The following is a 16375-nucleotide window of genomic DNA, read 5'->3' on the forward strand; positions in this document are numbered from 1 at the left end:
TTACAAGCAAAGGCTTTTCATTTTAAAATAAATTCATGTACTTTTGGGTTCACAAACCAGTCAAATTTAATGCCGCACGATAATTCTTAATCTGCGTTTCACATTTTCGTTCGTTTTTCCCGAAATCACTCCCATCCTAGACAATTTCTATAAGTAGGTACAGATAAAACTCATTTTTAGAAGAGTCCAAAACTCAAGTTTATAAAAAAAGCGTTGACTCTTTATAACTAACAAAAGTCACTTGGCTTGCGCAAAACGAAAAAAAATTAATGATATATGGAAAAAAAAGTAGTGGTGTGCCACAAGGACTAAATTTAGGTCCTTCGTTGTAAATTACGAAAAACGGACAAAACTAAATGCTAAAAGTAGTCCACAAGATAGGACACGCTTGTGTAAGGATAAAGACGTGGGAAAATGTATGTATGTGAATTAACTTCTACAATTATAGTTATTGTGCATCATAAATATAATCTTGGTACTTATAGGTATTCAGTATTTTGATAACACTGCACTATAAAACAGAATAAATTTTGGAAGTAGTCATCATTTTGATCAGATTCTAAATCGCATGTAAGTAGCACATTTTTATAAATATTATTATATTACAAAATTTAATTTTATTTCTTGTAATAACTGTTTTCTGATATTTTGTATTTAATTTTCCATTTACTTTTTAAATAATTTGTAGTGCTGTAAATTACAAGCACTACATTACAAACTCACAGAAATTCCTAAATTGTGAACAAGGCAATAAACCATTTGGCGGACTTTCAGTGTATCAAAAATTAGACACAAGTAGATAGTTTCTATAAAATATTTTAAATTTTCAGAAAAAATGAAATTCCTCGTCGCCTTCGTTGCCGTCCTCGCCGTGACCGTGGCCAGCCCTCTGGGCAAGCCCATCAACGCTGACGACGCTCAAGTGGCCGCCATCATCGCTGCCATCCAGAGCCCCAGCACCGACCCCGCCACCGCCGCCCTTCTCCAACAACAACTGCTCGAAATCATCTCCGCCACCAGCCCCGTCGCTGTCGGCCCCGTCATCGTCGACCAACCCACCCCCATCGCCGTCGGGCCCGCCATCGTCGAACAGCCATCCCCTGTCGCTGTTGGCCCCGCCATCGTGCCTTCCCCCATCGCTGTTGGACCCGCCATCGTCGACTTCCCCGTTGCACCTTCCCCCGTCGTTTTGCCCAGCCCCGTCGTTGTGCCCAGCCCCGTCGCCGTCATCGACAACCCCTCTGCCGTCCCCGAGTCCAGCGCCGCCCTCGTTCAGATCATCCTGAACATCAACCAAGCCGCGTCTGCCCCTGTGCCCCCTGCGGTTGTCGAATCCCCCATCGCTGTCGACCCCGTCGTCATTGTTGACCATGCTCCCATTGACCCCTCCCCCGTGATCGTGGCCCCCGTGCCCGTTGACCCCGTCATTGTCGCCCCCGTGCCCGTTGACCCCGTGATCGTCGCCCCTGGCCCCGTCGCCCCCGTGGAGCCCGTCCTCGTGGGAACCCCCATTATCCCCGAGCCAGTCATCGTGCCTGAGCCCGTCGTGGTGGGAACCCCTGTGATCCCCACCCCCGTGATCACCCTCCCCGAGACCCTCAACTAAGGTCTTAATTAGGAGTATATAGACACCAGCAGTATAAAAAACCACATTTGAAAGACACCAGGGCACTCTAACAGGACGTTGAGCTTTCTGGATTTGTTAGACCCGAAGATACACATATATATTGTGTCTATTAACACGTCTAGAATAACTACAATAAATTAAGTACAATACATAGTCTGAGTAATTATTTCCCAAAATCTTAACCTATCTTTACGTTTCCACATACATTAAGCATTGTGATTATCGGTAGAGTAATAAACAACTTATCCAAATCTTAACGTAAAAGGCGACTCATGAAAAGTAACATATAGGAACCATTGGGCTGCAGACAAGTATAGCAACTAGCAACCACAATAGCAACTATAACTATAACAAGGATACTATTACAACCGGGAAAACATTCAGTTGATGCTAATGACGTTAGAATAAATATTACGAAGATACCCTTTGATTTCTTTAATCTATACATATAATAAAACAGTAAAAATATTTTGTCTGTACATTTAGTATTTTTAACTGAAATGGATAGAGGGACACTTAGAATATGAATAATAGAAAGAATTTTTTTTTTTAATTTCTTGTCTGTCTGTATGTATGATCACGATTATCTCCGAAAGTACTAACCGATTTACTTAAAACTTTCATCAGTTGCTTTGTTTTAACTCAGAAAAACATTTAAAGTTTGTTTCATCAAAATCGGTTCACAAAAAAAAGTTATCGACATTTGAATGACTCACAGCATGAGTTTGCCTGCAAATAAGTTACGAAATTTAAAATTCAAAGTCATTTATCACTATACGACAGCATTATACCTATAACATATAAATATAAGTGAAAGGCGACTAAGGGATAGGCTTGGTATTCTTTTTTAGGCGATGGGCGAGCAACCTATCACTATTTGAATCTCAATTCTATCATTAAGCCAAATAGCTGAACGTGGCCATTCAGTCTTTTCAAGCCTGTTGGCTATGTCTATGTAACAAGTAGTTTTTAAGGTTCTGAAAGAAAATTCATTGTTTTAAGTGTCTGAAAGAAAATCCATTGTTTAAAGCTTCTGAAAGAAAATCCATTAATCCAATTGTTCCAGAAGTAACATGGACTGCTTATTTAAAGATGGTCATTCCGACTCAGTAAGATTACGACGAAAATATTTTGATATATTTTTATATTCGCCACCAGGTACACAAAGTGTGAAAAGCACTCATTGTCCAAAGCAAGATTAATTTTTGCATTGTCATCATGCAATGGCTACTTTTTTAAACTACTTATGACTCTTCTTTTGTTTTTGGTTTATCTAGAGTCAAAGAGAAAAATTATACATTGAGTAGGTATAATACCTTATATACTTTTTTCTTGAATACTACTCTGAATGTATTTTATCAAAAGAATCGTTTTACGAGAAGGATCTTAGCAATGGGACATCGCGTCAAAAGAAAATTGATTTTGCAAGCTCAAGCAAGGGCGGGCATAACAATGTTATTTTGATAGCAAGCTTCTTTCGGTGTCAATTACTTCCATTGTGTAAGATTTATATAATTTGGTGAAAAGCTCATGTGTAACACGAGTCTGTCCATACCATTACGTATTGCCTCCTTTACCTCAAATAGTTTTCCTTCGATAGGATAAGTTTCTCAACTTATTGTTTGACTAGCTGTTGCCCGCAACTCTGCGTGTTATTGGAAGTACATAGGTTAAGGGTAATTCAGCGATGATGAATTAACTTTAAAAAAAGGTGCAAAATTAAAAATGTTTTGGTACTCAACACCTACTACTATGAGTATAACCCACCCTTCGAATTGAGCCCACAAGTGATACCACTTTGCTGAAGGATGGAAGTTTTAGTTCTTACTACCACTATAAATTTTTATCGCAAGTTTTTGTGCCCCAATTTGTCTGGATTTTACATAAGACCCGATTCTCAATGATTGCGATACTCTCCTGAATGAAGAACACTTACGACACCACTAACCCAATAGTCAAGATACATGTTAATATATGGACAACCAGATCAAAACCCTTGCCAATAACAATTTTATGTAGAGCAAAACACATAAAATAAGTTAACAATATTTATTTGATCCACCGCAATCTTATCCAGAATGTCATTCCAATTTATATTGCTAAAATTGCACAGGATTAACAATTATTGCAGATCAGATATGTATGATACTGCAACTATAAAAGCTGAAATGCCACTGGTAGGATCATCAGTGTGATCATAATCATATCTGTGATGTAAGTATACTGTCTATTTCAAACCGAATAGAGTCTAGTGTTTTCGTTCACAAAGTTTAACTCAAAAATTTCTGGACCGATTTTAACGATACTTTTCATAGTCATAGATCATAACTTTAGTGGCGTTGCTCCCGGCTATTTATTTATTTATGTACACAAAATTGTATACAAGAGTATTTAATACAGTAATTGTAGTACAAAAGTGCTACTTATTTCAATAGAAATCTCTTCCAGTAGACCCAAGAGAGGAGAGATAAAGTTGGAATAAAGACTTAAATTTCAAATAGAGGTTATGAGTTTCGCTTCAAGTATAGTATATTTTGCAGATTCGAAATGAAGGTCTTCGTTGCAATCGTCGCCCTCTTCGCCCTGGCCGCGGCCAGCCCTCTCGCCAGAAATGCTAAAATTTCTGACGCTGAGATAGCCACCATAGTGGCCGCTATCCAGAGCCCTAGCACCGATCCCGCCACCGCCGCCATTCTGGTGGAACAACTGCAAGCTATTATCGCTGGAGCCAACCCTATCGCGATAAGCCCCGTCGTAGTTGCACCAGCGCCCGTTATCGTCGACCCGGTTGAGCCCATCGCAGTTGGACCCGCCATCATTGACCAACTCGCCCCCATCGCTGTGGGACCCGCCATCGTCGAGTTCCCCGTCGAAGCACCAACCCCGGTCGTGATCGCACCTAGCCCAGTTGAAGTTGTACCTGCTCCCGTCATCACTCCCAACCCTACCGAGGTTGTGCCTAGGCCTCCCCCAGTCGCACCTTCCCCCGTGGCTATTCTCCCCGCTGAAGTTTCAGAATCTACTGCCTCTCTTGTTCAGATCATTGTGAACATCAATCAAGCCGCGTCCGCTCCCGTACCCCCCGTAGTTGCTGACACCCCCATCGCTGTTGACCCTGTGATTGTCGTGGACCATGCCCCCATTGACCCCTCCCCAGTGATCGTTGCCCCTGCTCCTGTTGACCCCGTCATCGTGGTGGAACAGCCCGCTGTTGTTCCTGAGCCCGTTGTGGTAGGAACCCCTGTGCTTCCCACCCCCGTGATCACCCTCCCTGAAATCCTCAACTAAGCCTATTCTGATACGCAGTTTTAGAAATAGGATTGTTGAACTTTTAAGCTAACGTCTTATGAAAGTGGAAACGATTGTTTATGACTTTTGTTAGACAAATGTGAGTTTAATAAATATTCAATCCTCACTTTGTTGTAATTTATTCAAAGCTTTAGGTAAGTACATAATTTGGATTGAAGTTAAGTTTTTGCAACTAAGAAACTCGAAGTAAGCTATGTACCCGGAGTATGCCTTTGACCATCGATCCTGGATTGGGTGAATCAGATTTATACATGAAGTGACTTCCAACAGACCTCCACAGGACCTACCTTTGCAGGTTTACCTGATCCCATATTTGATTTATCATGGCTACACATGCAGTTACCTGAATGTGCAGGTTTCCTCACAATGTTTACCCTCACCGTAATAGCATCGGCTAGTATTCAAACTAATGGACATAATTTTGAAAATATTCATTGGTACATTGTCGAGGTGGGATTCGAACATGAACAAGAACCTACGAGTATATACGCATCACGCATTTTAACCGGGACCTTATCGATTCGACTACCGGCGCTCCTACCCTGGCTATCTTTATACCATGATAAACCATTGCAAAACTCCTGCTTCATACAATTTATGGAAGCGTAAATTAAACACTTACAAGAACTCGGCCAGTTAAACATAATAATGTATTAATTTGACTAATTATGTAGATCAGAAATCACCGCTTATTCCTGATATCTTTTTCTCCTGACGCTAGTCCCTGATTATCCTCACTTCTCTGGAATACCCTGGATCTTTTGATATCTTATAGTCGCGTTTCCGAAAAAAGCTCGCCTAAAAAGAATCCTAAGCATATAAGCCCATCCCTTAGTCGCCTCTTACGATATCCATAGAAGAGATGGATGGATGTATTAAAGTGAGTATGATCCATCTAACTGTCTCACTTCTGGGAAACTTTCGCCCAAAATCTTTTTTCATATAAGATGGTAATATAATTTCCGGGCCTACTGTTGGCGTTTTCAGATCCGATTTCCCAAGTTTTTTATACCTAGAAAAACGGCCGTCCAGGTGGTACATCATTCATTACTGATACTTTACTTGTTTTTCTTAACCAAAGCTTTGATTTCATATTTTTTTTTGAGAATCACTTTTTTCAAATAATATCTATTCTTTAACGTGTAAAACTAAAAATGGCATGTTTCCTGAAACTTTTTTTACTGATTATTGGTCTCCGTTTCTGGGTATTGTCTTTTCTTTTAGGTATATTTTTTGGGTTAACTTTAAAATCTATCGACAGAATCAGTGGGTAAGCCAGGTTTTACAAGGTACCTTTTTCAAGTGCGACAGTTTGTTAGAATTACTATTTTCACGCTGACCAAATTAGTTCAAAAGTCAAGGTTAGAATATACCACGCTGAAATTCTAACGGGAGTCAAGCCTCGGGGCGCAGTAAGTTAGACATAATTTATTATAAGCTAGGTATATACAGAAATACAAAAATTAGGACCAGATCTTTATTCACAGACATTTATTTCATTCTAGGACATACAAGCGTTTCAAGGTGTAGGTAGAAAGTCCAAACATCCCCTTATATTGGAATGGGTGTCACGTAACAGCACAAACTGCTTAGTTGAGAGTCTCGGGGAGGGTGATGACCGCCTCGGGGACAACGGGCAATTCAGGGCTGGGGAGGATCACGGGCTCGGGGACGATGACCTCCGGGAGCACGGGGCTGGGGAGGATCACAGGCTCGGGGACGATGACCTCAGGCAACACGGGGGTGGGGAGGACTACGGGGTCGGGGATGATGGAGGGCTGCTCGACCACGATGACGGGGTCAACGGGGGCGGGGGCCACGATCACGGGGTCGACGGGGACGGGGGCCACGATGACGGGGGAGGGGTCGATGGCGGGCTGGTCCACCACGACGACGGGGTCGACGGCGATGGGGGCCTCAATGATGGGGGTGTCAGCAACGACGGGGGGGACCGCCACTGGAGAAGGAGACTGAGCCTGATTGATGTTCAGGATGATCTGAACGAGGGGAGCGCTTGGGGCGGCGACCTGTTGGATGTCTTCGATGATAGCGGGTCCGACCGCGATGGGTTCGGGTTCTACCACAGGTGATGGCACGGGGGCGGGTACGACCTCAACAGGGGTAGGTTCAGGGACCACGATGGGGGCAGGTCCGACGATTTCGGGGACTACGATGGGGGCGGGTCCGACGATTTCGGGGACCACGATGGGGGCAGGTCCGACGATTTCAGGGATCACGATGGGTGCAGGTCCAGCGATGTCGGGGATGACGACGGGTGCGGGCAGGCCAGTGCCGGGGATCTCGATGGGAGCGGGTCCGGCGATGTCGGGGATCACGATCGGGGCGGGGGCGACTCCCTCGGGGGAAATGGGGACGGGTCCAGCCACTTCGGGGGTGACGAGCGCGCGCTGGTAGGGGCCAGCAACGGCCACGGCGACGACGGCGGCAGCGAGAATTAAGAATTGCATGTTTGCTGTAAAAAAGAAAATAGTTTTTAAATTACAGTTGAGAAACTAGCTGAATAATTTTGATAAATTAAAAAAAAATTTGCAAAGCAGTAGACACTCTTTACGCTCCATTTTTTTATGAACCTTCTGATGTTAGTCCAGGTCTCACCTCTCCAAAGAGACTCCATGATTCTGGACGCTATACTTTTTAAATAATTGTTATTAAAAAAAAAACAACTTACCTGCTGTTTTCGTTGTAGTAACAAACTATGCCGCAATTAGCAAATTATTGCATTTTATACTAATTCCTGCTATCAGGAACGTGACGATTTAACAAAATCGAAGATAACCGCACATAATACTTACTCACCCTTTAATCCCAGTACGGATAAAACTGCGTACCTATCTCTATGATAAAAATTAGCCGCTCTGGAGCAAATAAAACACGCGAGCAATAAATTATATTAGGTACCTCAGTTATCAACATTTCTAATATTGCGAAATGGAGGTTTTTGATGCGAATGGAAAAAGGAATTAGATAGAAAATACTCTAGCAGCGTCTGTAACAGCGTCATTGGTCGTCATTTTAATACATCTGCATTAGTATTCGGAACTGTTTGAGATGGAGACCAAGGCAAAGGGATCTTTAATCTAGGAATCTTGGGAACTAAGACATCATCGCATTAAAAAATATATAGGTAGATGTGTAAATAAGTTTTCCATACAACGTGGCGATCTGCATGTCAATGTTGCCTGCCTTATGCCTCTTACGGGATAGTTAATTACCGTGACCAAAAAACTAGCCTGTGGTCAGATTAAGTCTTCAATTTTCCCACAATTTTTCGCTTCATCTAATTTGGGTATCCTTTAGGTAGGCACTCTTATTTTTTTATTATTCTTTTGATCACATGCTTTGGTAAAAGACTTGAGATTCTTTAGGTGATAGTCTAGCAACACGACACATTAACTATTTGAAACCTTATTATACTCGTATATACAGCTGAACGTGGCTTTTTATTCTTTTCGAGACTAGTGGCTCGGTCTGCCCCGTAGGGTCCATAAGACGTGATTATATGTATACCATACTATTATGGTTTTGTATCTAATTTCATCGGAGGAAGTCACATTTTACAGTTTTAAACAGGAAATGTTATATCTTTTATCTACTGATATTTAATAAATTTATGGCGGTATTAATTTGTAAATACAGTAATATAAATACCTTTTAACTGATTGAACAATCGTAGGTAGATAAACTTTTGATGTGACGTGACGTAAACAGTAAGTTTGATCACACAAAAGTGACTTAAAGTTTATAACATAATTATTTTTATTGCAGTATTTCTGACTACAATTACATAGGGTAGGTAAAGTACTTAAGTATATAAGTGATTTGTGTGTTTCGTATTTTTCTTTAGTCGTCTCCTAAATAACATCCATATGAAGGATGAAGAATAATCAAAGAAACCAAACGGATTTACTAAGTTAAAATTCAAATACCTACTTAACTGCAAGTTGAAAATTCTTAAACTACTGGACCGATATTGACAAAATTGGGCATAGATATACATATAATCTACAGTAAACAGTAGGCTTACAATAGGGAGAGCCAACTGTTAGTGCTTATTGATTGAATTCATTCATTCTTATAATCACGTCTATGTCCCTTGCGGAGTAGACAGAGCCGGCAGTCTTAAAAGGCTGACAGGCAACGTTCAGCTGTTAGGCTTAATGATGGAATTGAGATTGAAATAGTGACAGGGTGTTTATAAAAAAGTCCCCCTTAGTCGCATACTACGACGTCTATGGGAAAAATATGAAGTGGTCCTATTCTTTCTTATATATTCGTGCCAAGAACCACACGGCACAATTCCAATTATTGAATTGAGATTCAAATAGTGACACATTGCTAGCCCGTTGCCTAAAAGAATCTTCAGCCTTTAAGCCTTCCTTGATTGACTTTTATAATTCGCATGGGGAGAGAAGAAGCTGGTACACTCTATGTTTTTTTGTTCACTACCACATCAGCGTGGAAGTTGAAATCAAGGGTTACCAAGAGGTGAATAACTTTTAAAACACGGAAAAATACACGAGATTGCAATATCTAAGCCGGGCTATAAACCATTCATTTTGGAAATAAAGATAATTACCTTAATCGATATGTTTTATCTTTAGTTATGTTTTTTAATCAGTCTTTTGTAAACAGTTTACAAGTACCTACTTTGGTAAAGGGACGCTTACATTTTGGTATACATGTTATATTTATTATGATAATGATATGGTCGAAACGAAAAACGTGGTGATGGACAACATCGTGAGGAAACCTGCACATTCAGGCAATTGGATGTGTGACCGTGATCGATTTAATACGGGTTAAGTTTCCTCGCAAAGATTACCGTGGTCATGTAGAGTACTTATGACTCATTGTACTTTCTGAATTTAGTAGAGATACATTTGTTTTATCAACATACCTGCCGGTTGAACCTTCGAACGACCGTTCATCCATTTCAAGACTGTTGGTTCTGACTACCCCGTAATGGAGACGTGATTATATGTATGTTTGTATCATATTTATCATATCATAATTAATTCTGAACAGTGAAATCTTACTCATACTGAAGGTTCTGTAAATGTGTAGATTCAACAGTGCAGAAGCCAAATCCAGTTGATAAAACACCCATTCATTAATTTATTCATTCATTAATTCTGAACAATGGATGAGCATCTGATAAGTCTGACTTGCATTGATAGCTGCAATGTTGTGATAAGATACCTACTTAGATAAGATTGGTTTCATGAAATAGTAACATTTTACATGTACCTAGTAACACTGGTAACATAAACAGGCACAATAAATATAGGTACAGGTAAGTAAATCGCTGTTATAAGGATAAGGATTCATATTGCAAGGATAATTCAAAAGCAATAGATTAGTTGAATATTTTTATTTACAAAAATGCATACAAATAAAATGTAGAATTTGAAATATCCATTAGAGTGGTAAATTTTTGATGTTTTTAATTGTAACGCGTTGATGTCTATTATATTGTAAGAATTAGAATCATTAATGGTAAAAAATAAAAATTTGTTTAATTTTGATCCTGTTTCTAAATCATCCGAAACACATATACATTTTTGCATACATTCGACGGCCTCTGTGGCGCAGCGGTAGTGCGCTTGTCTGTGACACCGGAGGTCCCGGGTTGCAATCCCGGCCAGGGCATTATGAGAAACGAACTTTCTGATTGGCCTGGGTCTTGGATGTGCATCTATATAAGTATTTATTATAAAATATAGTATCGTTGAGTTAGTATCTCGTAACACAAGTCTCGAACTAACTTCGAGGCTAACTCAATCTGTGTAATTTGTCCCGTATATATTTATTTATTTACATACGGAAGGTAAAAGTTTGCTGGTATTTTCCATGTAAACTTGAATTGTAACGTGAACAAAAAAAGTATAAATAAATCTCGTTCTCTCTTGTCTGGTCAAGGCTAAAATATACCCATGTAAAGTAATTATTTTATTTTTAGGTATGTATAGGAAAGTACCTTTATTACAATGACTAAATATATCTAATGAATTCATTGACGCTATGCGTGTTTTTTGCTCCAAATTATTTCGAATATAATTCGAAATAATATAAAGTCAAAACAGGTTCATGTTAGGTCATAAAAACATTTTTTTTTTACGTTTTCCTTTATAGGTTGACTAAGACCACCTACTGAAAATGTAATGTAAAAATGAACAAGCGAAATTCAAGCAGTTTAGGTACTTACGTTTTTTTAGTTTACGTACTACTTACTCAGTTGTTATAGGTATATAAGCATGGTAAGTATGTGGTTTATTTTCCCCGAAAAATACCTATTGACGTCAACGTTTTGCTGTTAAACACTGTGAAATATTATTTACATGCGATTCAAGGTTGTAGAATGTTATACCCAGAAAATATATATTTAGACATCCAACCAAGCACTTTACGATTTGAATGTTAGACAGACAAGTATGTACCTACATCAACAATTAATTAGCTTTATTAATAAGTACCTAGCTGTTTATGGAAGAATTTGCCGAGGAAATAAAGTACTTATGTATAAAAGATATTATTTAGATTTATATGGTTTTTGTTTTTTACATACATACATACCTATGGTCACGTCTATATCCCTTCTGGGCTAGACAGAGCCAACAGTCTTGAAAAGACTGAATGGCCACGTTCAGCTATTTGGCTTAATGATAGAATTGATATTCAAATAGTGATAGGTTGCTAGCCCATCGCCTAAAAAAGAATCCCAAGTTTGTAAGCCTATCCCTTAGTCGCCTTTAACGACATCCATGGGAAAGAGATGGAGTGGTCCTATTCTTTTTGTATTGGTGCCGGAAACCACACGGCAAATTTTTGTTTTTTCTTTACTAAAAACTTTAGCAAAAGATGCACAGATGCAGTTCCTTAATATCTCTTTTGTATTTTTTGTATCAATCAATTTACATAATAACCCTACCTTTACAATGATAAGGTGATGATAACTAACAGCCAACTACAATCTACAGTTACGCTTGTGTTTGAAATTTTTATTGATGGGTATTATACCATGGGAAGACGGAATACGAAATCGCTTATGAATCCGCGGGCAGAAAGTACCTACATATATTTTTATCATGCATATCGCTTTTTTAAGACGTTAATCCAACGGGAATTAAAGAGATTAACACTTCCTCTGTATTAATAGATATCAATAAAATAATGAGCTTAACGGTAAAAAATATATAATATAATATATTAATATAAATTATATTAATGCGAAGTAGGCGTTACTTCGAATAAGGTTCTTAATTCCACGCGATATAGCGGTTTAAATTTTTTTGGCGACATTTTAATTAGATTGTAATTGAGATCTGACTATGAGAACCCGAGAAGTTCAGGAGAACCTTTAAAGACACATTTGACTCATCATGTGTGTATTTCAAGCCAGGGATTGACTTTTAAAGCTGTCAGGTTGTAACAATCGTTAGGTGCTGAGCTGATGACGGAGACTTTAACTTTAAATAAAACTTTATCTAGTATAGTACCTGTATCAAATAGCAGGTGCCCATCGGCGCGACTTGTGTTTATAATATATCAAGAAAACCGAATCCTAGAAAACGATAGCCAACATAATGCTTAAGCATATTAAAAAAAAAAAAAAAAACTTTATCTAGTGGTTATACTTATGATTGTGTTGGTAGGTCCTTAGATATAATTAAAACTGAAATAATTAATATTGTATCTCGTGTAATCGAAACATTTTATAGATTACAATAAAAATGTCAGTAACCTTCCTTTGTTCGTAGATTACCTACTGGTTACAAAGTAACGCTTAGTTGAGGGTTTCGGGGAGGGTGATCACGGGGGTGGGGATCACGACGGGGGTGCCAATGATGACGGGCTCGGGGATGACGGGGGTTCCCACCACGACGGGCTCAGGCACGACGACGGGCTCGGGGATCACAGGGGTTCCCACCACGACGGGCTCAGGCACGACGACGGGCTCGGGGATCACAGGGGTTCCCACCACGACGGGCTCAGGCACGATGACTGGCTCGGGGATAATGGGGGTTCCCACGAGGACGGGCTCCACGGGGGCGACGGGGCCAGGGACGACGATCACGGGGTCAACAGGCACGGGGGCCACAATCACGGGGTCAACAGGCACGGGCGCAACGATCACGGGAGAGGGGTCGATGGGGGCTTGGTCCACAACGTTGACGGGGTCAACAGCGACGGGAGCCTCGATGGGGGAGTCAGCGCCTGCGGGGGGAATGACCACGGGAGCGGCAGATTCGGCCTGGTTGATGTTCAGGATGATCTGAACGAGGGGAGCGCTGGCGGGGGCGATAGGGGTAGCCTCAACGATGGGGGTAGAATCTACGGATTCGGGAAGGGCCACCGGGCTAGGCTCGATGACGGCGGCAGGCTGGTCAACAACGATGACGGGGTCGACGGGGGCGATGATGGCGGGGCCAACAGCGACGGGAGAAGGCTGGTCGACGACGATGACAGGGTCAACGGGGGCGACGATGGCGGGTCCGACAGCGATGGGTTCGAAGGATCCGACGATGTCCTGCAGCATTTGTTCGAGAGCGGCGGCGGTCGCGGGGTCGGTGCTGGGGCTCTGGATGGCAGCAATGATCTGCTGCACTTCAGAGAGCTCACCAGCCCTGGGCTTGGCCGAAGCGACGGCGACGATGAGGAGAATAGCTAGGAATTTCATCTTGATGGTCCTGAAAGACGGAAAACATTTAAATTGTATGGTGACAGAATACTGAGTGGCTCTCAAAATTTGATTTGTTTTAAATTGTTTAAAGTAAGTCAATGATTATCCTTATAGGGAGGTACATATTAATTTAATTTTAAGCGTCATTTCTTTGCGTGTTTCAAGTTGCACCACAATTTTACGAGGCCTGGGGTCTATTTTCAAATTTTTTACCGAATGAAATGTCACTTAAATTTAGTGTCCGACCGAAGGTCTATTTTTGGCCGAAGCCGAAGCCGAAGCCGATTAATCGGCTATCGCCACAACCTTCGGCCGAAGCCGAAGCCGAAGCCGAAGGTTTATATTCTCTCAGCACTCAGTAATTAATTTTGTTCAATATTGTCTACAAGCTACAATTAATATTAAAATCATTTCAAAACCTCAATATTGAAGGTTTATATATTGACTGTCTCATATAGAAGTTGATGTTATATCATAGAGGTGGTTGGTTTAGAGATAAACTAGCTGTTGCCCGCGACATCGTCCGCGTAAATTTCGAGTTGAATTTTAATCATACAGTCAGATACAGACAGACAAAAAATGTAAAAAAAAAATTCTCTATCCGTTTCAGTCAAAATATTAAATGTACAGAAAAAATATTTTAACCGTTTTATTATATGTAGTAGGTATTTTGATTTTCAGTTTTTTTACATAAAATACTCAAACAATACAAAAAAAAAATATTTTTAATAATAAAAAATATCTACGGGCTAACCACTGGAACATCGAAGCCGTTGCGTTGGTGTCGAAATTAAAGTAGACTACATACATACATATGGTCACGTCTTTATCCCTTGCGGGGTAGACAGAGCCAACAGACTTGAAAAGACTGAATGGCCACGTTCAGCTATTTGACTTAATGATAGAATTGAGATTCAAAAAGTGATAGGTTGCTCGCCCATCGCCTAAAAAAGAATCCCAAGTTTGTAAGCCCATCCCTTAGTCGCCTTTCACTTATATTTATATGTTATAGGTATAATGCCGTCGTATAATGATAAATGACTTTGAATTTTTAATTTCGTAACTTATTTGCAGGCATACTGATGCCTTGAGTTCATTCAAATGTTGATAACTTTTTTTTTTGTGAACCGATTTTGATGAAACAAACTTTAAATGTTATTCTGAGTTAAAACAAAGCAATTGGTGAAAGTTTGAAGTAAATCGGTTAAGTACTTTCGGAGATAATCGTGATCATACATACAGACAGACAGACAAGAAATTAAAAAAAAATATTTTTGCTTTCTTTTATTCATTCTAAGTGTCCCTCTATCCATTTCAGTCGAAAATACTAAATGTACAGACAAAATATTTTTAATGTTTTATTATATGTATAGATAAAAGTTTGTGATTTACCTACTGGTAAAAAATAATGATTTGATTTCTTACAAAAACACTCGTTTAAATACACGTACGGACTTGTTTTGATGCATGCAATCAGCAATGTGATATTTTGACAGTGACTCCCCGCCGCCTCATGACTTTCGTAACAGTTCGTTCAATCTCGACGGTCGCTCGGACCTTCGGCGAAACCTTCGGCTTCGGCCGGATTTTGGGCCGAAGCCGAATGTTTCGCCGAAGGTGGATTTTTTGGCCGAAGGTGGCCGAAGCCGAAGCCGAAGCCGAAGCTTCGGTCGGACACTACTTAAATTAGACCAAACAAATCGATTGATCATTCGGTATATGGATCAGTTGACGATTTCGCACTTTATTAATTAGATTATCAAAAGTTACAATAATAATAAAAAAAATATATATAAAGTAATATTATAAAGGATACTTACTTTTAAGCCCTTGTCGATTACACGACTATGTCTATGATAGGTTTCGTGAGGTTTTTATATTGATCAATATCTTACATTTTGGTGTTATCTCATCTTGCTGGATTAACAGTGTGAATGAAACAATTTATTGCATAATTAATTTTAATCGAAATATAATTTGTTTCAGATAATAGTAACTTTTATTACAAAAAACTATTACGTATGTGAGGACTACTGAACAGAGGGCGCCGCTAAGCCATGTTGTAAAGATATCATAAATTTTATCTGTGTATCAGTTCCTTATGACCGTTGGATTATATCTGACGTCAAGACATAGCGCCTGTACGCGTTACTTGAATTTACATCTTCCAAATACACATCCCTTTATCCCATAAGGAGTAGGAATAATCAATACTTCTATATGACCCGAGAGAATACAATAAACGTGTTTTTTTTCCTTGTTTTCTTTTGGTCATTATTAATAACTGTAGATAACAGGTACACATGTTAAGGTGGCAAGTGGAAAGATGTAGTTTCTGTCTACCCCTCCGGGCAAAGGCGTGACTTTATGTATGCAGACATACCTGCATACATAAAGTCACGCCTTTGCCCGTAAACAGGTAGACGCTTTAAATATTTACAGAATATTTACCTTTCAAAATTAATGATAAAATGAGAATTAAGTAATTTGTAATATACTTATACATCAAAAGTACCTAATTTTAAAGCAATTTTTGATCGATTTTAATAAACAGGTAGAAACGCGAGTACCGATTTCGTTACTTAAATCCGACTCCTTAAATTCGCTAGTTCGACTAGCATTTGGCCGTTTTTATCATTTTGTCCGTTCTTCAACATTCTAAGCTATTTCTCGTTATGTTACTCCCTTACTCCCTTGCCATTTCTACTTGGTTAGGCGAAGAGCCATGCCGGTCAAAC

The 16375-nt window shown here is 39.9% G+C and overlaps 4 protein-coding genes across 4 annotated transcripts; 2 read left to right on the forward strand and 2 right to left on the reverse strand.

Moving 5' to 3' along the window:
• Positions 1 to 439: 439 nt before the first annotated feature.
• Positions 440 to 1780, forward strand: LOC106139987 (uncharacterized). The gene is made up of 2 exons (XM_060949511.1): positions 440 to 570; positions 831 to 1780. Exon 2 carries the CDS (start codon positions 836 to 838, stop codon positions 1604 to 1606), a length of 771 nt encoding a protein of 256 aa, XP_060805494.1. The 5' UTR covers positions 440 to 570; positions 831 to 835; the 3' UTR covers positions 1607 to 1780.
• Positions 1781 to 3725: 1945 nt separating this feature from the next.
• Positions 3726 to 5042, forward strand: LOC106141812 (calphotin). The gene is made up of 2 exons (XM_013343448.2): positions 3726 to 3841; positions 4168 to 5042. Exon 2 carries the CDS (start codon positions 4175 to 4177, stop codon positions 4913 to 4915), a length of 741 nt encoding a protein of 246 aa, XP_013198902.2. The 5' UTR covers positions 3726 to 3841; positions 4168 to 4174; the 3' UTR covers positions 4916 to 5042.
• A 1357-nt stretch (positions 5043 to 6399) lies between these two features.
• LOC106139991 (calphotin-like) lies at positions 6400 to 7774 on the reverse strand. Its single transcript, XM_013341506.2, has 2 exons — positions 7626 to 7774; positions 6400 to 7409 (listed from the first exon to the last, which is right to left on the reverse strand). Exon 2 carries the CDS (start codon positions 7402 to 7404, stop codon positions 6526 to 6528), a length of 879 nt encoding a protein of 292 aa, XP_013196960.1. The 5' UTR covers positions 7405 to 7409; positions 7626 to 7774; the 3' UTR covers positions 6400 to 6525.
• A 4864-nt stretch (positions 7775 to 12638) lies between these two features.
• LOC106139986 (calphotin-like) lies at positions 12639 to 15616 on the reverse strand. The gene is made up of 2 exons (XM_013341500.2): positions 15458 to 15616; positions 12639 to 13644 (listed from the first exon to the last, which is right to left on the reverse strand). The coding sequence occupies exon 2, from the start codon at positions 13632 to 13634 to the stop codon at positions 12741 to 12743; it is 894 nt and encodes a 297-aa protein (XP_013196954.2). The 5' UTR covers positions 13635 to 13644; positions 15458 to 15616; the 3' UTR covers positions 12639 to 12740.
• Between the last annotated feature and the right edge of the window lie 759 nt (positions 15617 to 16375).

The sequence above is a fragment of the Amyelois transitella genome, chromosome 19 (genome assembly GCF_032362555.1).
Source record: "Amyelois transitella isolate CPQ chromosome 19, ilAmyTran1.1, whole genome shotgun sequence".
NCBI classification, from domain to species: Eukaryota; Metazoa; Arthropoda; class Insecta; order Lepidoptera; family Pyralidae; genus Amyelois; species Amyelois transitella.

Coding starts and splice junctions, on each gene's coding strand:
- LOC106139987 (XM_060949511.1), top strand. CDS start 836: ATGAAATTCCTCGTCGCCTTCGTTGCCGTCCTCGCCGTGACCGTGGCC.
- LOC106141812 (XM_013343448.2), top strand. CDS start 4,175: ATGAAGGTCTTCGTTGCAATCGTCGCCCTCTTCGCCCTGGCCGCGGCC.
- LOC106139991 (XM_013341506.2), bottom strand. CDS start 7,404: ATGCAATTCTTAATTCTCGCTGCCGCCGTCGTCGCCGTGGCCGTTGCT.
- LOC106139986 (XM_013341500.2), bottom strand. CDS start 13,634: ATGAAATTCCTAGCTATTCTCCTCATCGTCGCCGTCGCTTCGGCCAAG.